General features: G+C 47.8%; 11 protein-coding genes across 11 annotated transcripts; 7 read left to right on the forward strand and 4 right to left on the reverse strand.

The window, feature by feature from the left end:
* Window positions 1-649: 649 nt before the first annotated feature.
* On the forward strand, window positions 650-1,015 carry GGS25DRAFT_519009 (uncharacterized protein; the record flags this gene model as incomplete). Its single annotated transcript, XM_049263630.1, has 2 exons — window positions 650-833; window positions 915-1,015. The coding sequence occupies 2 exons, from the start codon at window positions 650-652 to the stop codon at window positions 1,013-1,015; spliced, it is 285 nt and encodes a 94-aa protein (XP_049118484.1).
* Window positions 1,016-4,418: 3,403 nt separating this feature from the next.
* On the forward strand, window positions 4,419-5,110 carry GGS25DRAFT_519011 (uncharacterized protein; the record flags this gene model as incomplete). The annotated part of the gene is made up of 3 exons (XM_049263631.1): window positions 4,419-4,638; window positions 4,724-4,831; window positions 4,971-5,110. The coding sequence occupies 3 exons, from the start codon at window positions 4,419-4,421 to the stop codon at window positions 5,108-5,110; spliced, it is 468 nt and encodes a 155-aa protein (XP_049118485.1).
* A 1,613-nt stretch (window positions 5,111-6,723) lies between these two features.
* On the forward strand, window positions 6,724-7,467 carry GGS25DRAFT_519012 (DNA polymerase delta, subunit 4-domain-containing protein; the record flags this gene model as incomplete). Its single annotated transcript, XM_049263632.1, has 2 exons — window positions 6,724-7,218; window positions 7,294-7,467. The coding sequence occupies 2 exons, from the start codon at window positions 6,724-6,726 to the stop codon at window positions 7,465-7,467; spliced, it is 669 nt and encodes a 222-aa protein (XP_049118486.1).
* Window positions 7,468-7,749: 282 nt separating this feature from the next.
* Window positions 7,750-9,488, reverse strand: GGS25DRAFT_160896 (uncharacterized protein). Its single transcript, XM_049256493.1, has 4 exons — window positions 8,724-9,488; window positions 8,475-8,650; window positions 8,026-8,386; window positions 7,750-7,963 (listed from the first exon to the last, which is right to left on the reverse strand). Exons 1-4 carry the CDS (start codon window positions 9,133-9,135, stop codon window positions 7,791-7,793), a joined length of 1,122 nt encoding a protein of 373 aa, XP_049118487.1. The 5' UTR covers window positions 9,136-9,488; the 3' UTR covers window positions 7,750-7,790.
* A 721-nt stretch (window positions 9,489-10,209) lies between these two features.
* GGS25DRAFT_529661 (uncharacterized protein) lies at window positions 10,210-12,933 on the forward strand (the record flags this gene model as incomplete). Its single annotated transcript, XM_049265310.1, has 6 exons — window positions 10,210-10,278; window positions 10,584-10,754; window positions 10,813-11,817; window positions 11,873-12,134; window positions 12,189-12,273; window positions 12,329-12,933. 6 exons carry the CDS (start codon window positions 10,210-10,212, stop codon window positions 12,600-12,602), a joined length of 1,866 nt encoding a protein of 621 aa, XP_049118488.1. The 3' UTR covers window positions 12,603-12,933.
* GGS25DRAFT_479521 (NAD(P)-binding protein) lies at window positions 12,114-14,239 on the reverse strand. Its single transcript, XM_049260021.1, has 5 exons — window positions 13,617-14,239; window positions 13,350-13,509; window positions 13,169-13,255; window positions 12,946-13,038; window positions 12,114-12,789 (listed from the first exon to the last, which is right to left on the reverse strand). Exons 1-5 carry the CDS (start codon window positions 13,869-13,871, stop codon window positions 12,638-12,640), a joined length of 747 nt encoding a protein of 248 aa, XP_049118489.1. The 5' UTR covers window positions 13,872-14,239; the 3' UTR covers window positions 12,114-12,637.
* A 323-nt stretch (window positions 14,240-14,562) lies between these two features.
* GGS25DRAFT_479525 (PAP2-domain-containing protein) lies at window positions 14,563-17,652 on the forward strand. The gene is made up of 4 exons (XM_049260022.1): window positions 14,563-15,361; window positions 15,484-15,700; window positions 15,766-17,084; window positions 17,181-17,652. Exons 1-4 carry the CDS (start codon window positions 15,250-15,252, stop codon window positions 17,264-17,266), a joined length of 1,734 nt encoding a protein of 577 aa, XP_049118490.1. The 5' UTR covers window positions 14,563-15,249; the 3' UTR covers window positions 17,267-17,652.
* On the forward strand, window positions 17,063-17,652 carry GGS25DRAFT_479526 (uncharacterized protein; the record flags this gene model as incomplete). Its single annotated transcript, XM_049260023.1, has 1 exon — window positions 17,063-17,652. A coding segment is annotated over exon 1 (237 nt), but the record flags the coding sequence as incomplete, so codon positions are not given.
* Window positions 17,653-19,598: 1,946 nt separating this feature from the next.
* Window positions 19,599-20,817, reverse strand: GGS25DRAFT_161072 (uncharacterized protein). Its single transcript, XM_049256494.1, has 3 exons — window positions 20,416-20,817; window positions 20,127-20,350; window positions 19,599-20,045 (listed from the first exon to the last, which is right to left on the reverse strand). Exons 1-3 carry the CDS (start codon window positions 20,656-20,658, stop codon window positions 19,820-19,822), a joined length of 693 nt encoding a protein of 230 aa, XP_049118492.1. The 5' UTR covers window positions 20,659-20,817; the 3' UTR covers window positions 19,599-19,819.
* A 134-nt stretch (window positions 20,818-20,951) lies between these two features.
* GGS25DRAFT_479529 (uncharacterized protein) lies at window positions 20,952-24,014 on the forward strand. The gene is made up of 5 exons (XM_049260024.1): window positions 20,952-22,400; window positions 22,495-22,700; window positions 22,768-23,108; window positions 23,189-23,479; window positions 23,535-24,014. Exons 1-5 carry the CDS (start codon window positions 21,006-21,008, stop codon window positions 23,777-23,779), a joined length of 2,478 nt encoding a protein of 825 aa, XP_049118493.1. The 5' UTR covers window positions 20,952-21,005; the 3' UTR covers window positions 23,780-24,014.
* Window positions 24,015-24,705: 691 nt separating this feature from the next.
* Window positions 24,706-25,395, reverse strand: GGS25DRAFT_529663 (uncharacterized protein; the record flags this gene model as incomplete). Its single annotated transcript, XM_049265311.1, has 1 exon — window positions 24,706-25,395. The coding sequence occupies one exon, from the start codon at window positions 25,393-25,395 to the stop codon at window positions 24,706-24,708; it is 690 nt and encodes a 229-aa protein (XP_049118494.1).
* Window positions 25,396-25,995: the final 600 nt, after the last annotated feature.

The raw sequence follows: 25,995 nt of genomic DNA on the forward strand, positions 1-25,995 counted from the left end.
CAACGATTTCTGCAGTCCGAGTAAAAGATCCCCACCTCCTGGGTTTGTGAAAAGGGTCCTATGCATGCATATTGGAGACGTTTGGACATATACTCTGCGGTGAGAACGTTGTGCAGATTAGATTTCGCCGGTTAGACACGATATGTAGAACCTCCTCGTCTGTTTCACGGCGGCCAGGCGCATATATGAATGGCAGGGAGCTGTTTTCGTACGAAACGCTGCTAGCCGATCATGATTCGTTCTTGACTGTAAATCCTCGGATCACGGCTTCAAAGTCACGGCAGGAGGTTCTACGCCGGTTTCTAGAGATAGAAACCGGGTGTGATGATCAGCCAGCATACGTAGTTGGAAGCGGAACTCGGCATGGCGATACGTCTCGAAGCTTACAAGCAAAGACAAAAGCCCCTCACTTGTGCCTACTAGCACTGATGATATGTGGTAGAGAGACCTCAAACACTATTCTACGAAACCCAGAACTCTATAAGACCACACTCGACTTTAAACAAGGCCGGTCCCCCCGCTCACAGATCGCAAGACTTCTACTACGCAAGCACTTCCCCCTTTTCAGGAATACCTACTATTCTTAAGAGCTAAGCAACTCGTCTTCTCTCTCCCATCAGCCTTTCTAGAATTCTTCCTCGGACCCAAAATGCGATTCGCCGTCCTATCAACCCTCTCCCTCATCACCGGCCACCTCACCGCAGGCGCCGCCGTCCCGGAGACGGAGAAGCGCGACATCGTGCTCGAGACGATCATCCACGGTGACACTCAGGAGATTTTTGATCATGCTCCTGACAGCGTGGTGTTGCAGAAGGGAGACGATGATATCAAGCGTGAGTACCTAGAGAGTAATGAAAATAGGGGGGGGGGGGGGGGGGGGTGGGGGCTAGGCTAACTGTTCGTCTTCGTCGTAGCTAAATGTCAGGATTACGGCCACTCGTGCACATATGGCCAATGCTGCGATCCTTACCACTGCGTCACCATCATTTTCGGTGCTGGCGGATGGTGCTGGTAGATCGTTGCATCAATACTACTCAGCTAGGAGGCTGCAAGAGGCCGGAAATGTTATGAGGATGTTGTTAAGGAGATAGTCTAAGGGTTTCCTTTTCTTACGAACGAAAATCTCAACTTGACGATTGTTTCATCATTCCGTCTCGATAGGGGCTTAGGTATCAATATGATCGCGCTTCATCTTGGCTAATTCAGCTAAGTACCGAGTAGCTTGCTTGTGAATGTCGTAGCTCTTTAACTGGCATACTAGGTGCATAAGTGAGGGGGGTAGAATATACCTACGTACGTACAGAAGGTCAGGTGAAGTGATCATAGATAATTCCTAGATTAACCCAGTATGCTAGTTCAAGAGATGGCACATTCTCTTTGAACCTTGAACTTGGAGTTACTCATATCGAAGTATTAGGAGTATTAGTCCTTTGCTGTTTATTTGACCAGCTCATAATAACTCCCACGGCTAGCAGACCCTTGCATACCGAGGTACTGGACCACTCCTAAATCATTAGCATGGAGCTTGGCCCTCATACCTGATGAACGTGATAGATGTGCATACAATCTAAGAGAAGCTGGCCAAATGAATTGCGTGCCTACATCCAGGGGGGAATAGAGCGGGGAGCGTCCCCGGGACTTTGGTAATACCTACCTACATGCAGGTACCTACCCGACACATGCACTTACTACTATGTAGGTTGGGGATATAGTTTTCAATATCATATTACTACACACAGATACATTGGCGTCATGATGGATCACGGCATGGGCTAGCCTAGCGGCTGTGGGGAAGTCGCACCGATGTTGCTTGTTGAGTTACCCTGAGTTACTTTCTTATTTTGACAACCTTTGCCGAAAAGGGGGGCTAAGGGGCGAAAGCCTAGAAGCGGAGATCAGACCCAGGAGGGGGAGAGCGTTCGTCGTGTAATAGGAGAACAGGCGGCTGTCACTGCTCTCTCCTTTAGTCTTCTTCATCTCATTAGTCTCTTACCCCTGGTCCCTTTTCACACGCCGATTTGTGCTAAGTAGGTCATATTCGGATATACGCAGTTAAGTCCTTGACTGGCGACCTATCCGGCGAAGATTGAAGTGAATATGCAATGCATCTTTGTTAGAACAGATTAGATATGATCCTCGGAACCTCGGGCAATACTAGATTTCGTACCATGCTTATTCAGTACACCGGTAAGAAGTTACCCTAACTCTACAGTGGCACACGATCATTCTATTTTGTAAAATGTTAATATGCAACTCAAGTGGCTCTGCCCTATCCCGCCCGACACATATATGTCGAAAATGACTAGGTTCGTCCCCGCATTAGACAAAATGCGAATAGCCGCTCCGAAGAGCATGATGACAATGATGACAATGATGATGATGGCGATGTCTCACCGCACAGCTAGACCTAGTTCGAGTCATTAAACAAGACTGGGAGAAAGGCGAGCGGATGGCGTAGCAGTGAACATACAAGGTATCGTAGGCGATCACTGGTGGTAAATCGTTCCCGGGCCAAAAGATACCAAAAACTGTACGGTGTTAAGGATACAGACATAGATCAGTCGATCCTATGGCACTGACTCGAAGGTTCTCATCAACGTGCCTGGAGCCACAAACCGTATTTTATACGTAAGTATAGCAATGCCTTTCTCCCTCCTGAGTAAGAAGGTAAGGCCGACCCGGCCTATCTATCTTCACATCGAGCCCAATGATCAAACTAGATCATGTTCGTCTCACGGTTATCTTCCACGTCCTTCGGATTCGACTGATCAGGCCACGCAGCCCCATCGGCCGAAGAATGTCCACCAGATTCTCGCCCCGGTATGGTTCGATTCGACGCTCGACTACATCATCGAACTCCTTATGGAGGATCACCGTTCCCGACAGTGGATCGGTTGTATGCCGACCTCCCTGATATCCATCACCTTCTGTTGCCTGTTCAGCCCGGCTAAGCTCATGAGCTTCTACGGACAGCAGTTTCAATGCCCGAATGCCTGGGCGAGAGAGCCAACCTCCCCCGTTCGGCGCTCACAAGTAGGAGGGATGAAGACGGAAACCTTGTTCTTCAGCACCTTGTCTTGGCGGAGGTATTCCATCAGCTTCATTGCCCCGATTTGCTCGGGAAGGCTGCGCAACCTGTATCAGACTACCACTATCAGCTCGAGGAGCTCATGCTTCATGCTGATAAAATATGCCAGGTGAGTACACAATTTGCCGGTACCATAAGCCCCTATTTTCTTGAGCTTAAGACCCAAAACTCATATCCGTGAAGGCTACTACGTCAACATTCTGCGCCAAAGTCTGACATGCAATCCTGATCATTTCTTGATAGGCTATGTCCACGTTGACGCGCAATACTTTCCCGTACCGAACTTCCCGGCGGTGGAACACCGGTGCAGTCTGCCGGAGAAATTCGACGAGAAATCACAGAGATCAATTTTAACTTGTTGAAGTAGTCAGTCGCGGACTTTGGTACAGTATGAGTGGTTTTCTCATATAACTAAGGGTTGATACAACTACGATCTGTCCCACTATGCACATATTCTAACCAACCACAGTCTATGGCACGGACCAGATTGAGTTACTTTTTTTTATTTGGGAAAAGACCGTTCGAGAATTTCTCCGTTAGACACAAATTACAGCCAATTAAGAGTCGGGCACAGGCCAAATAACGCCCATTCGGTTGATTATCTATTTCGTACCACCTTTGCCATACAAAAAAAACAAAGGCGGCCACAATCACCACAATAAAACCAACCCCTCGTAAAAGTTGGGCACAGCTTATTTTTCAAAGGACGCATATAACTAACACATACAAAAATGCCATTTTTAGATCTGAGAACTTCTAGTCGAAAAGGATTTTATGACTTGTATGGCTTGTATGCCATGTAGCCATCACTTCTATGCAATATGTTTAACGGTCATTGGTTGCTGTAAAACGTCAATGTATCTATACCATCTTACTAACATCGTCAGCTGCGGCTCATACATAAATGGGCCCCAAAGGCTGCCTCAAAAGATTTCCTAACAATACCCTATTCATTGTCTGCCTCGTAAGTAAATTATTCGACTTTACGAGAAAAATACCCCCTTCACTTTATTTTCTATTTTTCTAAGGCACCAATCACGAAAAGACCGACTTTAGTGGTGCAACATGAAAAGCAATACTCATGGGCATTGTTCACTCGGTGACAAGTCAAAGTGGTGTGGTGGCAGGGCAACAAGGGGTCACGACCCGAGGCTTGAGATACTGCTCGACTTTTCTCATCCTCAACATGAGTAAGGTCAGCGAGCAGCAGCCCATACAGCACCAACACAACGTGAATCATCCTCCCGCAACTCAGGCTTTGTGCGGACCTCACTGTCATTGTTGTGATACGGGAAATTGTACACGGACTCTCCCCGTCGCCTTGATAAAGATGGCCGACCACCCCGTTTCTCGGGAACCCTCAACCGAGGTCGTCACCAGATCCACCACCAACATCAGAAGACGAGTTAGAGAATTCATAGAAGGCGCCAGAGATCATTTCTCCACCATGTCCGGCAGATACCAGATTTCACCCGCCGATTTCGATCAGCTCTATCAGCTCTACCAGGAAGATACCTCCGCGAAGGGGCTTTACGAATTTATCGTCGATCGTACGTATTTTATTTATTTGCCTAGTTTATTGGGGAGACCTAACATGAGCTTTTGACGCGTACGAGACCGGCTAACTCGAACTAGACCATATTACTCATGACATAGCCGCGAAGATGAACCTCCGACCAATTGATGTGCTCGCGAGGATGGTCGGGAAGACAGCCGAGGCGTGTCAAAAGGATCTCGACGAAGGTAAGTTTACGAGTCTTAGAAGAAAAAAAGGAAGAAATGCTGGATTCCTTTTTTTCTTTTTCTTTCTTTTTCATTGTTGAAGAAGATGTTGACGACGTGCGACAGAGAAACGGAGACGCTGACTCAAATCGTCTCACAGAAACCGCGCTGGTCCAGGCTGCCGAGAAGAAGGCGGCGGAAGCGCGTGCGAAGGTGAATGCGGATGCGGATGCGGAGCCAAAGCCAGAAACTAGCAGCGATGGGGGTGTTAGGAAGTTTGCTGCACCGAGTTATTGGTAGAAGGCGATTTGAGAAGGCGTCCAGATAGAGACTTGTTGAAGAAAGGCTTTGGAGAGGAAAGCATGGGAGGCTATGGTTGATGATGATATGATTTCATACGATAGTGTCTTCCACCTCCTGTCCTACTACCTAGATAGAGGCCAAGACGGAAATAATGAGGGGAGGAAGGGCTCTTAAATGGTGCTAAGCAATACGTTGCTCAACGTACCAAGCCCAATACTTTCCACCTAAATTAGGTACTCCTCTAGGTATACATCAAAAAGAAAATAAAGCCAAGTAAAACCACCACACTCTTCCACAGTACCAACCTAGCTGTAAATATGTTGTGCGAAAGTTGGACATCCAGCTTCCCATCGTGCTACCCAAGGCATCTAACAAATATAAATATGTAGTATTCGTATATCGACAGCACGCGATGCTTCAGAAAACGCATCTCCGCATGATCATAATCCTCCCCGACCAGCACTTTGAGTTATACCAGACTATAAGGCAGCCTCCCCACTCCCACGACTAAAAGACTGATGTGTCTCTATGATCCAGGTATGGACATGTTGGCCCCCTACTTTGAAATGCTAGCTCGTTGACTACCCCCCTCCAAAGATACAAACTCGATAGCTATACGAAATCGCTGCAAGGAAACCCGACGATCAAACATATCGAAGGCCAACCGCAACAGGTGCGGCTTCAAGTAATACATAGCTATAATACTTCCCGCAAGGGGATGGATACCATGTGCCTGTGTAAGCAGACAGCAAATGTTGCGACTGATGCGAAGTTTGCCCCAACACCAATCCTGAAATCAGTTTAGGGCAAGCTGTTCGGTACCTACCTACTGAATAAATCCTTGGCTACACCGCACCGCAGTCCCTATCTCTATGCTCGGGTGATCCTTCCCAGGCCGAAGTCGTCAGAGATGGCATCGTCTCCTAACACGTTATCGTTGCTGCCTACCTTTGCTTTCATACGGGTATGAATAGACAAATAATAGGATGAACGAGTCGACGTAACAAGGAATCTAGAATTTCCATCGACCTTCAGCTCTTCCTCATAGTTAGTGATATGTCGTATTTCCTACGACAGTTGGTGACCTTTATGGAGGACGAAGTGTAGTCCAGCTCCAGTACCGATGTGTAGGATGCCTACATTTTAAAAACAAAGTAAACGGTAGTTATTTGAGCATGTTGCCTGACTGATCATCAATATTTCTGATATTGAATTGCGAAAGACATTGTCTAACAAATAGGTATTCATGTTAAGAAAGGAAGGAGGAAAAAGGAGCATGAAACATTAAAGCGTGCTGTTCGCAATTGTCGTTGAACCTTTATATCACGTGATGGCGCTCACCTTTCGTGTTGCCCCGCCAATATGCTAACCTAGGTTTAGAAGCCACCACTTACTACTAGTAGTACCTACAGGACTTCTACAAAAATCCCCCACGTCATTGCCTAGAATCGAACCATCCAGTTGCAATCGTTTCATTTCAAATTCCTAACAAACACAATTTCAATCACTCATTCTACATAGCATCAATACAGCACCATCAATTCTCATCATTGATACTCTATACCCTTACGATATACATATATATACATATATATCAACGAAACCCCACAATGCCCCCCACCACCCGCCGCACCAGCGCCAACGCCCGCGCCTCCTCCTCCGGGCGCCAGGCAACCATCTCCTTCAACCACCGGGTGACGAAGCCCACGGGTCCCAATGCCACCAAAGCCAAGTCCGGGAAAGACCTCGTCTCCTCCTCCTCCTCCCCCTCCATCATCACCTCGCAGCCCACGAAGCAGAGTCCTCTGGCCAAAAACGTCACCACCTCTGCGCAACCAGAAGATGCAGCGGACGAGGATGAAGAATCACTGATCAAAGACGCCGAGGAGTTGAATGAAGAGGCCCAGCTAGAAGAGCCGGAGGCGGAGAAGGAAGCGGTAGAGAAGTCCGAGGCTGCGCAGCGCGCGGACACGATCACAGACCGGCAGATTGGCATGTACTGGCGGCTGCTGGAGCGCAGGCGCACGGCGGCGAGGATCCACCAGGAGGACCTCACGCTGGCGGAGAAGGTGCTGCGGTATTGGGACGTGAGCTCGCAGTACGGGGTGCGTTTACTCTCCATCTTTTGCCCCTCCCCCCTCCTCTCTGCCCCGTTCGCTAACTATATACGTGTACTATAGCCCTGCGTCGGCATCGATCGCATGAAGCGCTGGAAGCGAGCCGATAGATTGGGCCTGAATCCGCCTCTGGAGGTCCTTGCGGTGCTGCGTAAGGAAGAGGAGAAGAAGACGCAGAATTTTCAGAGGGCGCATATAGATGAGATTCTTAACTCGACTGCGGCGGGTGCTGTTTGAGATTTAAGATGAGAGTTAATTGTCTGTATGATGTGATAGGGATACATGTGTACGATGACGAATGAGGGAATTGAGGGAATGGGGGTTGCTTTTACTTTCTATGTTCAAGATACTTTTCCGTCGGCGTTGGGAGCGCTTCATTCTTTGCTTGATCAAAACTACTAGGCCTTGCTGGAAGCTGGTATTTGGCTTACGATTGCTATCTCACAGTACTGTACTATCTATCCTGCTACGCAAGTAGCACAACAACTATGGACACTACGAGTACACTGCTATTATCATATCCTCCATATGTAGTATGTGCCCGGTTCCATTCGAGTGGATTAGTACCAGATACTTCTTGTCCGATGGTGCGGCATGGTCTCCTTCTCCTGAGCCTCTAGTGATTTCATAGTGTCATATAGGAAGAAGTCTATTAAAATGGCATTGATATCCGCATCCGGATGGTCCCGTTTAATCTCACGCTTGATGAGTTCCACACACCAGATACTGCAGGCTGCACTGCAATTTAGCAACTTTATAAAGCAAATCAAAGTCAAAGGAGGGGGGGGAACTTACCCCTAAGTTGTAATTCGTAGTGACTTCCGCTTTGTATGATATCCCGTCTCGCAACCTGCGCGTGTAACGGCGGACTATATCCTATGCAGCCCAGCGTGGCCAGGATCTGGGGGACGCGGTAATCGGCAAACATGGTGATCTTATCGATGTCTCGAAACTCGCCATAGCTCTCGCCGTTGAAGCAGGCCCAGACGTCTGCGACGAGGATCTGCGCGCGCTTGAGGAAGCGGATGGGCTTGCGGCGTCCTTCAAAGCGGAACTCGTCTCTGAAGCAGTCGAAGTCGCGCGCGAGCAGGTTAACCAAGCCGGCGGCGGACTTGTTGGCGGCTTCTATGCACTTCGTGAAGCTGCAGCTGTAGTTCTGCAAGGTGCCGAAAAAGAAAAAGTGTGCGTTGGCGAATGCGTTATCTCCAATATGCTGAAAAGGCGTGGTGTGGATTTCAACCTACTTCGTATAGAACCTTTCCCGCCTCTCTCAGGCAAGAAAGCCGTGCCTCGAGCAGAGGAATCTCCTCGTCGGTGCACGATCTGAAAACGTGTCTCAGGGACTCCAGGTTGCATTCCTCTTCGTTCTGCCAGTAGTGAGGGTCGGTTATGGGGATATCTTGAGAGGAAAAGAGATTAACTATGTTCAGCTTGAAGACGGTGAGGATCGAATCATGATGATTTTATTGGGTACATAACTCGATGTTACCTACCTTCATCTAAGGCCCTTTGCAGCGATGCAACAAGGCTTGAGTATCCGGTCCAAGTCTTGTCTCGGTAGGAGACAGCAAAGCGCTCATCGTCGGGGAGCGTGGACCAGAAGGAGAAGTTGAGCAGGTCCATGGTAAAGATGAAAGCCACGGTGGACTCATCTTTGGTCTTGGGGTGTAGCTCATGCTCTGACCATGTTGCGGTCGAGTACTGCTTCTGCTGCATCTGGCCATAAATCATAGCTGCCGCATTCTTGGTGGCCCTCATGTTCAAGGCCACGTCAATTGAGTTGTCGTAGACGTATTCGGCGCCTTCCAAGACACCTGTCTCGGGCTCATCATCCAGGTTGAGCTTCCCTTGGAAATGCTGCCTCAAAAGAGCAAGAAGCTCTGGATCTGCCTCGTCATCTGACATGATGACTTATATATGTAATGACTATGTGAGTTTAACTCGGAGAGTCTGGCTTGCCTTGTTTCTGAGTTGTGACAACTCAACAAGTTGTTTAAATACTTTATCAGATGGTGGGGTTATGTACTTGAACACGGAGCAGGATTTGCGTGCCCAACTTAGAGGGTTTTTTTAAGTTCAATTTGGCATGTGGACTAGGTATAACTAATAGGTGATAGATTTGCTTACTGGATTTTACTGGATTATACTGGATTAAGGAAGTGATGCAAATAAGAGATTTGAGCCCCTGAAATTCTCTTTTAGCCTGATAGATGTATGCAATAAACTTTATCAACTCAACCTCTCTATTGTTCCTTCTGCCAAAAGGTTTCATTTTGATGTTCTTGAAAGATACAAAGTTACAAAGATACTGGGCCTTTTGTGATAAAAGCACAGGCCACCCAATGATGTGCAACTGTCGTTGCTGATTCTGGGAATTAGTGGAGAGATCTGTATAATAGACCAATGGCGTAAGTTCCCGTCAGCCTAGCTAGCATAGTACTACTAGTGCACTTTCCAGTGAGTATCCAGTTAAACCTGGAACCTCCAGCAGTGCAATCCTTGCAACCTCTTTAAAAACCTTCAGGGCTGTTTCCAGCTTATCTGGCGTGCTAACTCTAAAGGTTTCCAGGGCTACATGGTGTGAACTTTGAAGGAATCATACATAGAAGTTACATAGCATCAACACTCTGCAGGTTCCTTCCAGCTGCAATTGAGCCACTTGCGATTAGAACATTGCCCAAGATCCCCGACATTAGATCCCCAAGACTAGTTGGCGCCTTCTGGTTACTCTCTCTGTCAATTACCAGATTCACTTTTTTATTTTTCCTCTTTCCAAAAACTTCCTCTTCTTTTCCCTTTCTTACTTCTTCCCTCTTAGACCAACTACTCACTCAACCCATTACTCTACGTAGCCTTAATATCCGACTTCACATTCTAACTTTTCTTACACCGTCCAACTACTTATTTATTACATCATATGCATCGACCAGGCCACTTCCCCATACCGAGACTTGGGTAGCTGAAAACGAGCTGTTCAAAATGGCTGTGGCTCGAGATACTTTCTATCGCCGTTCCCTAGGTCCGACACTTAACGCGAATGTCAAGGAGGTAAGTCGCCGATTTGCATTGCAGCTATGCGCGGCATGTTCCCATTTGCGCCTCGCATCTTTTCGCATCGTCCTGCACCTGCGCCCGAGCTCTCGAAAACACCGCTTCCTGGCTGAAACATTTGTTTGCGATTCACCACCGTTTTCCTCACCATTTTGCACGATAATTCACTACATCCAGCCTTCTACGCCATACTTTGATACGCACACACCAACAACATGCTTAGCCTCACTTCTGAATCTCCCCCAAGCTACAATATGGAATCTTTTTTTGGGGCCAAGATTATGCTAACCCATGTCTCGCAGGCCCGAGTCCTGATGGTTGGCGCGGGCGGAATTGGCTGTGAGTTACTGAAGAACCTCGTTTCCACCGGATACGGCGAAGTCCACATAGTCGACCTCGACACGATCGATCTGAGCAACCTCAACCGCCAGTTTCTCTTCCGACATGAACATATCAAGAAATCGAAAGCCTTTGTACGAACGAACCGTGGATTGCAGTGCATATGGGATTACCTACTGACTTGAGGTACAGGTAGCCAAGGAAGCAGCCGAGAAATTCAACCCGAATGTCAAGATCGTCGCATACCATGACAATATTAAGGACGCGCAATTCCACGTTGGATGGTTTAGGAGTTTTAACCTGGTTTTCAATGCGCTGGACAATCTTGAAGCGCGACGACATGTGAATCGAATGTGCCTCGCAGCCGACGTTCCGCTAATTGAGAGTGGAACTACGGGTTTCAACGGCCAAGTTCAAGTCATCAAGAAAGGAGTCACAGCTTGTTACGATTGCACTACCAAGGAGGCACCTAAAAGTTTTCCCGTCTGTACGATTCGAAGCACGCCAAGCCAACCTATTCACTGTATAGTCTGGGGTAAGAGTTACCTTCTCAACGAAATCTTTGGCACGAGCGAGGACCAAGCCACTCTCGACGTCACCGAAAATGAAGACAACGCGACGGAGATCGTAGAGCTGAAGAAGGAGGCAGAGGCCTTGAGGAAGATAAGAGAGTCGGTTGGTACGGAGCAATTCCCTGAGATGTTGTTCGACAAAGTGTTCCATAAGGATATCGTCCGTCTGCGTACTATGAAAGACATGTGGAAGTCGAGAGAGCCGCCAAAGCCTCTGGACTACAAGTCTCTCATGGCCCAGGCTTCTGAAGCCATCGCAAACAAGGACGCGATCATTAAGGACGGGCAACGCGTATGGGGTCCAGAGGAGAATCTAGTCGTTTTTAATGACAGCTTGGATCGCCTTAGCAAGCGTATGTTGAAATTGATAGAGGCGCATAATGTGGATATGCCGAAACCTACGATCAGCTTTGATAAAGATGACGAGGACACTCTCGATTTTGTCGCTGCGAGCGCGAATCTTCGATCACATATATTCGGAATCGAAAGTAAATCGCGATTTGATATCAAGCAAATGGCTGGCAACATTATCCCAGCCATTGCAACTACTAATGCGATTGTCGCTGGTCTATCTGTCCTTGAATCTTTCAAGGTTCTCAAGGGAGACTATGACAAAGCACGAGAGGTAGGTGATAGAATAAATGATATATGTAGGCTCGCGCGCAATACTAACTTTTCAGGTTTTCCTCACGCCTTTCGCGCCGCAAAGATTACTGGGGACTGATCGTCCTCGGCCACCGAATCCGGATTGCCCAGTATGTGGCTCATACAACACTACTGCATATGTCGACCTATCAAAAGCGACACTCAACGATCTCGTCGAGGACTTCGTCAAGATACAACTAGGTTACGGCGAAAAAGAATTCGCAGTCAATATTGAAGCCGGCCTGCTCTACGACCCGGACGAAATAGACAACCTCGAAAAGAACCTTAGCGAACTTGGTATGGCATAATCAATCCCTCATCGTTTGTGATACTGATTCTAATAATTTACAGGTGTCAAGCACAATGGTTTCGTGACGATTGTTGACGAGGATGACGAAGACACCTTCACCAATGTCGTCATCAACATTCAAGAATCGTACGTCGTGACACTGTTCTCACTATCCGCGCCAATTGCTAACTTCATTCCGTAGTGAGCTCGCCGATAAACCTATCAAGGGTCTCGAAGCCGACCAAGTGCCATCCATACCTCGCAAGCCAAAGAAGGTGCTCCCTCCTGTGGAAAGCAATGGGGTTGGCCAAGCCAACGGCAAGCGTAGTAGTGATTTGCACACCGCTATCAAGGACCCGAAGAAACGGGCCAGAGTAGACGATCATGATTCACCGATGTTGAAGAAGTCGAAGAACGATGATATTGTCGTCATCGAAGACGATGTAGGTACCGGGGCTATTGAGATCCTGGACTGAGTGTTCATCATCCTAGATCAGCCGAATATGTGGGCCTATGTTGCACTCAAGCCTCCGTCGATGTTTAGGACGCAATTATGTGCGTAAGAATTTCTGGCTAAAAATAAGGCGGCATCTGCAACTTCTTCGGCCAGCCCCTGGCGCCCCAAAGGGATCGAAGCAGAAAGCTCACCATTTTTATCCATCTCTACGCATACTTTGTATATTAGTAATCGTGTAATCTGCAAAAGGTATGTAGCAGGTCAGGGGCAGCAAAGGTTTTAACGAGGGACTTTGGACGGGAAAAAGAGACACCAAAAAGCGATCAGGAAAGGGTAAGCTTAATGAAGATGGGCCCAGTCACCTTTCGTCATGTCTGTTTGGATGTAGCCGGGTAGAAGGACGTTGGCGCGAATGCCAAATCTACCCACTTCCCAGGCCAATGACCGCGTTAGACCTAGAAATCAGGGAAGAGAAGCTTAGCTAAATAATTGCTTCATACGAGCTTAAGAAAGAAGAAAAAAACAATAAGAAGTTCGTTTCCATGCATGTCTAGCTAGGTACAGACAGGTACATAAGATACATACCTACGACGCCGGCTTTCGACGCGGCGTACACGCTTGCGCCTTTTCCGCCGTGCGTGGCTAGGAGGCTGGAGATGTTGATGATGCAGCCTTTTTTTTCCACCATAACGTATCAAAACATTAACTTCACTTTCTAGATTCCAAAGTAGGTACGAAATCTACTGGTTTAGCTGAAGGTACTTACCCTCCTTCTGCTTCATCATCTTGGGAATAAAGGTCTTGCACCCCCAGACCGTGCCTGTCAGGTTCGTGGCGATGATCTCGTTTATACTCGAGTCGCTGGTTTTGAACAGGAAGCTGTTTTGCGTGATGCCGGCGGCGTTGATGAGGATGTCGCATTTTTGCTAGATTGGGTGGAAGGGAGTGTAAATTGTAAATGTGTGTGACTAGAGGGGAAGGAGGGAGAGAATGGGGGGGAGGGGGGGAGAGATGACGGGGCAAGTAAACGCACGTCTTTCATGTCGGCTCGCAGCTTTTCCCATCCCGTAGCTGAGGAGACGTCAAAGGCGGATGAGGCGTGTTGTTGTTGATGCTGGGTGGTGGTGGTGGAAGGAGGCAAAGATCCAACGGCGCTGGCTAGGCGATGCGGGTCCCGTCCGATGAGCGTGCATCCGGCGCCCTCGGAGGCGAAGAGCCGGGCGATGGCGAGGCCGATGCCCCGGCTGCCGCCGGAGATAACGCAGTGTTTCCCCGCTAGTGAGGGCATTGCGCGCGGTTGTCCGGTCCCTTGCCGTTGTCTTATCTTGGGTTGTGTAGTTGGTTCCTGTTATTCGTACATGGAGGGTAGTTGCAATACTTGAATGTTATGGCCTCATCCCGACTACATACTAATAGAGTAGTGAGTTGGCTATCGGCCTGTCGGCGTCAAAGGTTAGTGCCTCGATGTCCTTGATTGGAAACTTTAAATGATCCAGGGTCACGTGAATGGATTAGCTGGTAGACATGTAGCTCGGAGGCTAAAAGAGACTCGAAGGATGAGTTAAATGGATGTTTAAGTTATTCTACGAGACGAGAGGCACATGCTAAAAATCCCCGTGGTTTATGTAACTTTGCTGCTTTGTATCCATAAATATCTAGTTACCTAGGTAGGTTATATCAATAATTAAGGCAGAGCCAGCAAAGGTTTATTCATAGCTGCTGATTTACTAGGTAGCTGCCAACCCTATTGATTGGTACTTAGGATGACGCTGCATCTTACAAGTTACCACTACCGAGGTATCTGTACAGGTAGTTTTGAGGTAGGGATGTCCCTGGGATGGCCCTGTCAGCCCTGAGCAATTAAAAGATAAGCCATGGCGATGACATACAATTGGCAATTCAAATGTGGGGGTTCAGTTAAGTTTAAGTTGGTTCGATTGGTGAGGTAAATGGCAAAATTTAGAGTTGAAGCCAACAATCTACTTTTTAATCTTTTTTAATAACTTATTTCAATGCTGCTACATGCTTCCATTGAATAAATACAACTCACCATGTAATATTTGTTATACATACATACTAGTTGTCGAGTAGTATGAACGAATACACGAGATACGATACGACACCGAACGAACATACATAGTTAATCCTAACGAGACGCCAAAAGATTAAATATGCTTTAATAATTCAAGAAACTCAAAATAGCAAAAAAATCAAAATAAACATTAGGTGGCCTCCAAACGAAGACAATAATCAGTAGAAGCGGAAAAAGAACTACAAGAACTATATAATATCCCTACCTACTTTACATAGCACGACGCGCGATTGTTTGTGGCTGAGAGCAAGGTTGATCGATCGATTGAATCCTACTTACTCTTCTCCTCTTCCTTCTCTTACTCTCGCCATTACTTACTCACTTCATTGGATGCCTCAATTACTCTCTTACCCTTCTCTATTTTTATTATTCGCCCAATTCATGCTCCCGTCGTGAATCACAGCTACGATTGCGGACACCTAAACAGCCGTATAGTTTCGATGCGCCGCTATTCGAACAACCTACCACGATCCACCACTCGAACAATCGACCCTCTTGGGATTGGATCACCACCAGCCACGCACCGCTTGTTTACGTTACCATCCCGAAACAAAAGGACAGACCCCCGTATCCGATGAATTCCAGCGAAACCCACGCCAATGGCGGCGCGGGGCTTGAGAAGACGATGGGGGTTCCTGAGGAGAAACCCCCGGTGATCGACGCCGGATTGCGGAGTTTGGATCATTGTATGTGATACCTGGATCTTTTTGCTTTTTTTTTTTACGAATTGGGGACGGAGATCACATACATTTACTGCGATTATTTTCAATAAAATAGCTTGGGTGCTAACCATCTGCTTCGGCTGTAGACAAGCGCGCCCTTCCAAAATGGCGCTACGACTTGCGACAACGAGCACTTCCCCTCGTCAGATGGGAAACACCGTACCTAGCATGGCTGCAGGCTACTTTGCGCTCCCACCCGCTCGATAGCTATTTCGCCATCACGGCCAACCTCGGCACACATACGTTCTTTATGATTGGGTTACCTATCTTGTTCTGGTGCGGGAATGCCTCTTTTGGAAAAGGGTATGATTTACCAGATCGAGAAAAATAGCATTGGAATGGGAGAATAGCTAACATGTTGCGGCTAGAATCGTACATATTCTTGCTACCGGTGTCTTCTTCACTGGGTTTGTAAAAGACTTTTTCTCCTTACCGCGACCATTATCACCACCCCTCCACCGAATCACCATGTCCGGCTCCGCAGCGCTCGAGTACGGCTTCCCCTCGACGCATTCTGCGAACGCTGTCTCAGTCGCGGTATATGCCCTCTTATGCCTAAGGTCACCCGAGAATTCGTTTCAACCTAGCACTCAATCTGCTCTCGAAGCACTAGCCTACTTTTATGCGATTAGCATTGTCTTCGGTCGCCTCTACTGCGGTATGCATGGCTTCGTCGACGTTATCGTGGGGTCCATTATGGGTGCCATTATCTCCCTCGTTGAGTTCCATTATGGGCCCACTTTAAATTCGTATCTCCTAGAAAATGGCTGGACAAGCCTCTGTAATCTGTTACTAGTTATCATTATTCTTATTAGGATTCATCCGGAGCCCGCGGACGACTGTCCCTGCTTCGATGACAGTGTTGCATTCGCAGGCGTCATGATGGGTCTCGAGATCGGCACGTGGCGCTTCGGCCGTTCGTCATGGGCCGATATTCCTTTTGACCTACAAGCACTAGGCTGGCCCGCAGTAATCCTACGGATCTTATTCGGGGTTCTCGTCATTTTCGCTTGGCGCGAGATAGCTAAACCCTCGCTACTGCGCGGCCTACCGCATCTATTCCGCCTTATCGAAGATAAGGGTCTTGATCTACCGCGCCGGTTCTTCATGCCGGCTTCCGAGTACAAAAACATCCCCCTCCGTTTGCGCGTTGACAACGTCATGCCTAACGTCAGCGACTTGCCAAACCTCATTACGGCTGTCCGTTACCCGGGCCGCGGTAGGTCCGTGAGTGTGGGGCCGCAGAGCGCGGCAGATGCGTACGAGACCCTAGCATACCGCGAGCGCAGGCGCCGTGAGAGCGTTGATAGTACCTCGGGCATGCAGATTAAAGAGACCGTGGAGAATATTCAAGGCACAGGTGATGACACTAACGGCACGCATAACCCTATTAATAGCAACAACCATAACAGCCCTAGCAATACCAACCATACCACAGCAAGGAGCTCGGCTGTGAACCACCCCCGGCCGAGCGACTTTGAGAAGATGATGGGCGAGGGTATCGTCATAGTCTCTCCAGCACAAGAAACGGGTGATGAGAAGAAAGGCAGAGACGCGGAAGAACCAGAACCGGACGTATATATTGGGCAGCATGACGAGCTGGGTGAGAAGGAGGTCTTCTCAAAACTAATAAAGCCGCGCGTGCGGTATGATGTTGAGGTGGTTACGAAGCTTGTTGTTTATGCTGGTATGTTGTGTGTTTTCTTTTCCTTCCCTTCCCTTCCCTTCCCTTTTACCTTGACATTATGACTAGTACCTTGATTCAACTAACCCGTAAATCAAGGCATCGGCTGGCTCGCTGTCGAAATCATACCCATTCTGCACCAGGTTATCCCCGGTCTCAGCACCGGACACTTCTGGCCCACGTGAGTGCGGGACAGATATACATACTCGCACAGGTTTTGGAAATTAATGAGCCACTGTGGCTGGTTGGTTGTACGCAGTAGGTGCCGCGATGGATAGACATAGACATTGTCTCGGGGATAATTCGTGTACACAACTTTTTGCGACAAGGCGATGCGATACGATGCTATGCGGGAAGCGGTGGTGGTTATGTTTCTTTGGCTTGTCTTACACACTTACACACACCCCGATACGATTGAGCGGCTGGGTGCGTCAGGATACTTTTGCCCCTTTTCTTCCTCCTCTTATTCTGCTTCTTCTTGGGTAGGGCTTGGTGGTTTCGTTTCATGTGTATATATGTTAGTATATATACCTAGGTATATATTATATTATATTATATACTTTTATGGGTATCCTTTGACTATGGTGTTAGTGCTTGGTGCTTGGTGTTTGGTATCGGGTATAGCTATCATGTGCTGCTTTCCGTGGTATTTTAGGTATACCTAGGTATTGTGTGTTCGCTGATTCTACCATCTCATCCTCCCCCTTTTCGGGAATGCTCTGGGGGTTTTTTTTTTGGGGGGGGGGGGGTTTTCTTGTGCGATTGGGGGGTTGTAGTTTGTAGGTTTGTACGTAAGTGATGTGCGTATGCCCTGCGCGCTGTGTGTTTGTGTTGTGCATACCTACCTACCTAACCTTGGCAAGTATTTATTCATATAGGTTGGTAGGTAGATAGGCTTAACTAGGTAGGCATGAGTCTGTTTTGACGTATCTATGCTAGTATTACTGGCGCGGCCAGAAAGCTTTGCACATCAGAAGCTGTGTCTATACAGTGCGGAGAAGGGTAAACGGCACCGTGCTCCAGCGACTGTACTCACTACAATATACCTAGGTAGCGGTAAAAGCCCCTGAGCTGCAATGGATGGATTACCGGGCTACAAGACCCTTATCCTGGCGCTTAGCTACCTACTGAAGCACAGTGCGGTATGTGGCCTTTCTGCGCTGTGTAGCAACAGCTTCTGATGTGCAAAACTTCTGATCGCGGCGGTAGGTGTGATATACTTCACGGATGGGAAGTGGGTATTAGGTATTAGCTGTTAGGCATTAGGTATCCAATGCTGATGTAGGCTGATATGTAGGTTAGATGCCGAGGCTTGTGACGTTATATGTTACCTGTCAGCCTTGTCTCGTCGGGGGGAGAAGGGGGCGTGGGCTTTGGATGTGTGTCCCATTGATGAGTGGCATAATGTGGCGTATAACGTTATATTTACGTCGCTAGCCTTTTTGGGCTGGGCTTGCGGGAACTTGGGCACGCACTTGATCTGATCCAGCAAACTTCGGCGGTTGACTGCAGCTACATAGGGTGATTTTGGAAACCCTCCGAGTTCAAGATTAGGTACTACGAGTCTTGGTAGATAGTGATCATATCCCAGTAGTAAGGGTTGGTATGGCTATGTGTATTGTAGTCTTGCCCTATGAGAACGCAGCTTCTAAGCCCGGCGATCTTATTTGGTGTTTCATGAGATAGACCCTCTAAGGATCTGTCAACCTTGCCTGGGAGGTTGCCTAGGTAACGTAGGGCACCTATGTAGGTATTAGTCAAGTCTTTCCCAATTGGACGCCTTGACGCCTTTATATGATCCATAGAGTTTCTCATCCCGCTGATCTAAGTACTATTGGTTGGGTGTAACCCCTATTCAAGGCGCCGCCTAATTCACGTGCTACTTGTCTCGCCTGAATAGGTGGGGGGCTCTGCATGCGCATATGTAGGTAGTTATAGCCCCCAACCTACTACTTGACGTATTTTCGTGCCTCGTATTTTAGTCTTGTGAAACTGATCTCGGTATGCTAGATGCATTTTCGTCGTCCATGTCGAGGATTGTTTGTGTGCCCAGTGCCCAGGAACTCCCGCCACATTGGGGCAGAGCACTTCCCCAGCCGCGATGCCTAACGGCATACGCAATCTCGGAAACTTGTGTGCAGGGAAGGAATAGTCGGAGGCTGATGCTTCTCGGCCCCTACTTTCTCTGTTTACCCGTGCTTATGTGAGAGCATCTAGATTGTGTGGAACGGGGCTCATCAACGGGCTAGAGAACTGGCTTCGATAGATTGCCACTGGCACTTGGCACCCACCTGGATCATGTAAGATTGAATCGCAGGAGGCTGACGGTGTCGTTAATGCGAGTATTGAGGTTTATGGGTTTTCTCCTTCATCTTCCCCTTTTACTCCTGATGTCCCACTTTAATATACTCCCGCTTAGTCATCCACCCCCTTTATGGGGTTTATGGCATTGAGAGGTTGAAAATCGGAGGCCGGAGGACCCCCCCCCCCGATTAATGCGGCTGCTAAATACCAATATTCTTTCTATTGTGATTGAAAGGTGCTAGTTGTAGAAGCTCTTTTCTATTAGGAGGTTCTTGGGGAAAGATCCGAAACTACCTATGTAAGATACTAACCTAGGTATGTGTGAGTATCAAAGTACGTCAAGCTATGGAAGAAACAAGCCTATTAACCCAAACAACATTGACCCATATCGTCCTACCGGGTGCCAAACAGCCACCCAGTACTGCAAGCCAGTGTTATCTCATGCCCGCATTTTCATCCTCGACATTGTGTATCAATGAATCAACAGAGAGCCTCCCAGGAACTAGCGCATCAACATCAGTGTATTTCGGGTGTACCGCCACAGGGGTCCCAGCCTTGGTGAATACAATGCGTGGTTTGGTCTTGGGTAAGTTTCGTGCAATACGCCATCGCGGCAAATAAGCAAGGATATAGCGGCGAGTCAAAAGCACATTGGTAGGTCTGGTATCTCTCAGTGTTAGAACACAAGATGTAGTGAATCTCAAATGGGAGGCATCTGTGGCTAGAAGAGCCCTTACGTACAAGATCGGTATCCAAAGTAAAACGTACACAATATTTGGCTTGTAATAATACTGTACATCTCTTCTCAAAGGTGCGATGGCGTTGAATATACAGATGCCGAACGAGCAAAAATGTATTGTGATGAGGAGTAGTTCCAGCATCGTAACAATCCCAAGTGGTGTTCTGAGCGACAGGCCAAATGCAAAAAGCTGACTGATCAAGTCCCAGAAGATGCCAACCCAGACCTAGAAATTCATTATTACTATTTAAGGGGGTTCTAGTTATAGCAAGATAAGGAGATATTACTCACACTGAACCACATAAAAATCATTTGGACATCTCCAAAAGAAAAAGCATACCCTCCATAATCAAGGACGGATTTTACAAACAAAAAAACCATAGATAATATTAGGCGTACAAGTCGCAAGAATCTTGTTCTCTTATTCCATTGCTCTTGGGGCCTGTTCAAATTCGTTGGCGTATCATCAAGAGCTGACTCTTGCAGGCTCGGTGGGCTTGTTGTTGGTATCATGTCTGTTAAGACGCTGTGCATTTGTATGCTTGCTTAGCTAGAGGGGAAGAGGGTTGGAGATTTGATAGGGGCTATCTAGCTTAAACGGTAACAATAAAAATACTCGGAAATCTTAGAGATGATTTGTGTGAAGGTACGACACTTAACTTGTCAAGAGTATCTGGGGGGATAGGCAGTATAATAATAGAAATCATTACCTAGGTTTGTTTCACAACAGGTCCATGTATTGCTCTAACGCCAAGATGAGGCTTGGTCACCGTGTACAAGGAGATGACGCAGATGGCGCAGACCGAGTACAGTATTTAAACAGAAATCGACAAAGTTCTTCTGCATCTTTTCACACTTAGCAACTGTATTATTTACGTTCAATGACATCTATACAATTTACGAAAATAACGAAACCATCTCAGGTGTCTTCTGGCCAAGGATGGCGACGTACTGGAATAATCAACGTGTCTCTGGCCTTCGCATGTGGTCTATCTCTCGTTATTTGTCTTGCAATCAGTCTATCACAGCCAGGCTCTTCTCTTTCCAAAGCCCACATAATATTCGACGGAAGCTGCAGCAAATCCCAAAATACCAACCTTATGCTTCATGTCCTTCTCAATTTGATTTCTAGCCTTATTCTCGCCTCGTCCAACTTCTTTATGCAAGTCCTTAATTCACCATCCCGTCAGGAGATCGATCAAGCCCATGGATGGCTTCGATCACTTGACATCGGAATTCCATCGATTAAAAACCTACGACACGTCTCGTGGTTTAAGAGAATCAGTTGGCTTATCTTCTTAATTAGCTCCGTTCCTTTGCATTTATTTTTCAACAGTACTATATTCGAGACGAACTACTCGGCCTCTCGATGGAATCTGACAATTGCAACCGAAGCCTTCACTCAAGGCGCACTTTACTTCCCCCCAGGGGCAAGTCTGACACCTGCCGGAGCAGGGTTCCCACCCTGGGACCAGAACAGAACTATCATGGACCATAGCGCCAATAGAATTACAACCAATTCATATCCTTGGTTTTCCCTTGGGCAATCCGTCGAATCGAACGACTACTGGAATGCTCTATCACCTATTCGCCAGAATATCTCCTCCATTGCAAACGAAGCCCACTCGTGGATAATGCTTGACAGTAAGGATTGTCAGGCAGAGTACATAAGCTGCAACCCAAGGAAAGAATATGGTGATGTAGTCATCATAGTTGAAGGGAGTGCTACTAACTCAACAGGATGGACGAGATCGGAAATCTGCAACCATGATTTATCTAGCAACCTCTCATCCTACTGGGATACACCAATTCCTGCTGAAGGCATCAATTCTTTGTGGTTCTCAACCCAATGCAGTATAATTCGAGAGGTTCCAGATTTTGTAGCCTATGATCATATGTGTGAATACAACTGCTCAAGCGCCGTTGGCTTACCTTCGAACCCTCTCCCATTATCTAAGTTCCCACCGCTACAAGAGAGCTGGCACCTGGGATTTTCATCACCATGGCTAGAGGATTCAATCAGTCCCCTACAGGTCCGCTATTGTCTAGCTCAGCCGATCCAGGAGCACTGCAAAATTGGAGTCTCGAACGCGTTACTTCTTGTCGTTATCACTTGCGTCTTTATTAAAGCAATTCAAGGAATAATAGTAGTCTGGAAGCTTTCAAATGCGTCACTTGTCACTCTCGGAGATGCAATGGAATCTTTTATCTCGAATCCTGATCCACGAACCGAAGGTCTTGGCACTTTGGACATTCTGGATAGCGAACAACTTGAGGTCAGTGCCAAAACTCCACGACAGACATCTATAGATATACCTACTAGATAAGCCTGTTTTTATGAAAGTAGGACCTAAGCTAAACTACCAGTAGTTTGGGATACGAAGAACTTGGCCACCAGACGATGATTCGGAGCTGGCATCGATGTTGAGGTCGCGTCAGTGGATAAAGAGACCTCGCAGAATCATGTCTGTCATTCCAAGTGGCGTGTGGGGTCGTGCATATTTCATGTTTTCTATCGGCGTAGTCATTCTCTTGTTTGGTGTAGGGTACAGCACAAACGGAACCGACAATGGCTTGTGAGTGATATATCCTAGGATTTCAACACTTTCTTACTTCCTGCCTCCCAGCTAACCACTTCTATAGATACGACAACTTTATCGAACGAGATAATACAAGAGTAGCTATGTTGGGAGGTTTTAACTATGGCTACCTGGGCTCACTTATCATGGTCAACACACCCCAGCTCCTATTATCGCTCTGCTATTTTTCATACAACGCTCTTGTCACACGAATCCACATTGAACAAGAATGGAACTCGTACAGTTTATCGTACAAGCCTCTTCGTGTGTCATATCCCGCCGGCGAGCAGACTTCCACCTATCGCCTCGAGCTACCATACAAATACAGCTTGCTTCTACTGGGTGCCAATATACTCTTGCACTGGCTTTTGTCTAGTGCGGTTTATCTCTTCATAAACGAAGGCGGTAAGTACAATTTCCACAATGAAGCATTACCTACCTACCTAGGTAGGCTACCAGTTGTGATAATAACATGAATTTGCTAGAATACTTGGACGAGACGTCCCATCTTACAGGTTTCGAGAACCAGTTCGGCGTCTCAGAAACATCCGTAGTTGCAATTGGATATTCTACATTTGCACTAATAATTCTATCCATTTTGGCAATTGCATATTCTTGCCTGCCCATAGTTTTAAGTCGGCGGAAACTGAAAGGACAGATGACTACTGGAGGATGGAACTCCTTAGTAATATCCGCCGCTTGCCATGTTGCCGATCACGCGAGTAGACGCCAGAGTTCAGTCATCTCAGAACCGCTAGAAAGAAGCCTGAGTAGCGGCAAGTATACTGCTTCCCACCACTTCACAAGGTTGTGACTAATAGTACCTACCAGACTCGTCCCGTACCCAAATACAGGGAATGACACCCCCCACTTCTATAGGAGAGGAAGATGGCGCAGACACAATTGTCACTCCTCTTACTTTAACCCAGAGAAAGGTCCGTTGGGGGGTTGTTGCGCTACCTCGAAACTTAGCTGAATGCGAATCGATCAAGGACGAAGCAGACGTGCTCCACCTCGGCTTTGGTGGGGAGGAGGATAATGTTCGTGAGCCAGAGGAAGGGGAGTATTATGTATAGATTAAATCTACCAAGGCGCAGTCTAAATCATTAGTTATTTTGATCTGAAGTCATATTGCTGAGGGTGCCGGAGAAGGGGTTCAAAAGACGGAGTTCCTATTATAAGGTAATCTACCTATTACTACCGATTCACATTATGTGACCCTGATTACCACCTTTGAGTTCGATTTAAGTAGGTAATATTGTAATATTCTCAGACAACGAAATCATATGTCCTAGGTAAAAAAGATTACTGCATTACATATTCCTACATACACGATTCCAGGCATTAAACATTTCTATAGTTGTAATTAGCAATAGCGTGAGTACAACAAATGGGAGAAAAGACGCTTATGAAGCCCCCATCAATAGACGCACACACACACACAACTAGTAAGACCGGCTCCGACTTCATTCATGGAGCAGCAGCTACGGTCCATCAAGTGTGTCTTAGAAATCACCTTGCGAACGTTGTAAATAGCCCAGCTTTAAAAGACGATGGTACTAATACGAGGAATTGGGCTTTATAAGCATGGGAGCATGCAAACATACTAACTTTCCATTCAGCTTACATCCAATGCATGCAGCTTTGAATCCAGCACACCGACATAGCCCACGTATATCCCCAATAACAACCATTAGGGTCACGAGATATCTAACAGATCCTACTCCATATCCAATACAGACCGAGACAGTATACACGCTATTGCTCCCGCAAACTCCCAACCGAAAAAACGAGTAGCCCAGCTCCGTAGACGATGTCACTTTTCCATCCAAGTGTGTATAGATCACACGACCGTAGATACCACAGAAAGCCAAAGTGAGCTATCTCGGCTATTAACCCCTTTATCAGTTCATTCTCTGCCTAGACAAGTAGTAAGCAAAAAAAAAAAAAAAAAAAAAACCGCTGCTGCCAAGAAAAGGGGCCAACACTCACGAGCCCATTCCTAGATATCCCTTACCCCCAACGACGACGACGAAGAACCACTGCTGGAAAGGGAGTTGCCCTGGAAGTACGCGGGCGGCGGCGAGCGAATGGGCATATGTTCCAAGTCGTCCTCCTCGACGAGAGTGTCGCGCGCGTGGAGGTTGTAGTGCGGCGGGCTTATGCGCTGGACCAGCGCCTCGTCGTCATCGTCAACAACATCAGCACCATGAGCACCACCAGCACCAGCACCAGCACCAGCACCAGCACCAGCACCAGCACCAACACCGGCGCTCCCCCGCGTGCCCCCCGTCGTCCAGCTCGCATCATCCTCACCCCCACCACTTCCTTCACCCCCCTCAACCCCAGCACCACCCCCATCCCGCCCCCCCACCGGCCAGCACCCCGGAAAGTTCGCCAACACCAGCGCCCTAACCCCGGCGAAGAAGACAATCGGCACGAGCAGGAACAGCAGCGCGAACGCGACGGCGAGGCCGGCGGCGAGCAGCGCCGCCCAGCGCGGGACCCAGGGGAGGGAGCTCAGCGGCAGGCGGGCGCGGGCGATGCGCAGGCCGAGGGCGACGCAGACGCCGGCGTAGAGGGTCGTGGCGAAGTAGAGGAGGGCGAGGGCGGGGGACTCGAGGGCGGCGAGGGGGGAGATGGAGGAGAGGGTTGTGAGGTCTCGTTGGCGGGGAGGTGGTGGTGGAGCCATTGTTGTTGTTGTTGTGGTGGTGGTGATGGGATGGTCCGCTGAAGAGAGGGAGATGTGTGTTGTTTTGCGGTTTTTTTCTTTTTTCTTTTTTTTTTGCAAAAGAAAAAAGGATTTGGGAGCTTTTGAATGGTAGATGCCTAGGGAGGTAGAGGGACCTAGGTCGGCTTCACACTCCTAGTAGGAATCGTAAGGTGTGTAGAAAGACAGACAGACAGACAGACAGACAGACAAGAATGGCAGAGCCAAGTAATCCAAGAGCCGTAAGTAAAAAGAAGGAGAGAGGAAACAAAACTTCCGTGTCCCTTTTTTTCTTTGCCCTTTTTCGCTCTCGGGGCGCTTCTTCTCCTCCATCCTACTTAACCAGTGGTCTGATCTCCTCCTCTTAGTCCCTATAGCCTGTGGTAGTGGACTGGGCCTCATCATTATTAGAGTTCCGTGGGCCAAAGACAACAACACGCGGTTGTTTTTATAGTTCTAGTCTTCTGATTACGATCAGACGGACCGCGTCCGTAAGCGCTACCTGGAGCCAGTAAGCAAGATCTGCTGCTCTCGTAGCTGGGGGGGAGAGGGGGACGATGGTAAGGAGTTGTCTACCTTGCG

The sequence above is a fragment of the Hypoxylon fragiforme genome (genome assembly GCF_022984875.1).
Source record: "Hypoxylon fragiforme strain CBS 206.31 chromosome Unknown GGS25scaffold_3, whole genome shotgun sequence".
Classification (NCBI taxonomy): domain Eukaryota; kingdom Fungi; phylum Ascomycota; class Sordariomycetes; order Xylariales; family Hypoxylaceae; genus Hypoxylon; species Hypoxylon fragiforme.

Excerpts from the sequence above, each read along its gene's own strand:
- GGS25DRAFT_479521 (XM_049260021.1), bottom strand. The coding sequence starts at position 13,871 with ATGCCCTCACTAGCGGGGAAACACTGCGTTATCTCCGGCGGCAGCCGG. Across the intron at positions 13,510-13,616 it reads TGCGAGCCGACATGAAAGAC|CAAAAATGCGACATCCTCAT; the intron begins GTGCGTTTACTT and ends CACCCAATCTAG. Across the intron at positions 12,790-12,945 it reads CCAAACAGACATGACGAAAG|AGATGGATAAAAATGGTGAG; the intron begins GTGACTGGGCCC and ends AAGTATGCGTAG.
- GGS25DRAFT_479529 (XM_049260024.1), top strand. The coding sequence starts at position 21,006 with ATGACATCTATACAATTTACGAAAATAACGAAACCATCTCAGGTGTCT. Across the intron at positions 23,109-23,188 it reads TCTCTTCATAAACGAAGGCG|AATACTTGGACGAGACGTCC; the intron begins GTAAGTACAATT and ends TGAATTTGCTAG. Across the intron at positions 23,480-23,534 it reads AGAAAGAAGCCTGAGTAGCG|ACTCGTCCCGTACCCAAATA; the intron begins GCAAGTATACTG and ends AGTACCTACCAG.
- GGS25DRAFT_161072 (XM_049256494.1), bottom strand. The coding sequence starts at position 20,658 with ATGCACAGCGTCTTAACAGACATGATACCAACAACAAGCCCACCGAGC. Across the intron at positions 20,351-20,415 it reads TGATTTTTATGTGGTTCAGT|GTCTGGGTTGGCATCTTCTG; the intron begins GTGAGTAATATC and ends ATGAATTTCTAG. Across the intron at positions 20,046-20,126 it reads TTACTTTGGATACCGATCTT|ACCTACCAATGTGCTTTTGA; the intron begins GTACGTAAGGGC and ends GAGAGATACCAG.
- GGS25DRAFT_479525 (XM_049260022.1), top strand. The coding sequence starts at position 15,250 with ATGAATTCCAGCGAAACCCACGCCAATGGCGGCGCGGGGCTTGAGAAG. Across the intron at positions 15,701-15,765 it reads AATGCCTCTTTTGGAAAAGG|AATCGTACATATTCTTGCTA; the intron begins GTATGATTTACC and ends TGTTGCGGCTAG. Across the intron at positions 17,085-17,180 it reads GAAGCTTGTTGTTTATGCTG|GCATCGGCTGGCTCGCTGTC; the intron begins GTATGTTGTGTG and ends CCGTAAATCAAG.
- GGS25DRAFT_160896 (XM_049256493.1), bottom strand. The coding sequence starts at position 9,135 with ATGTCAGATGACGAGGCAGATCCAGAGCTTCTTGCTCTTTTGAGGCAG. Across the intron at positions 8,651-8,723 it reads GCAAAGGGCCTTAGATGAAG|TTAATCTCTTTTCCTCTCAA; the intron begins GTAGGTAACATC and ends AGCTGAACATAG. Across the intron at positions 8,387-8,474 it reads CGGGAAAGGTTCTATACGAA|AACTACAGCTGCAGCTTCAC; the intron begins GTAGGTTGAAAT and ends GGCACCTTGCAG.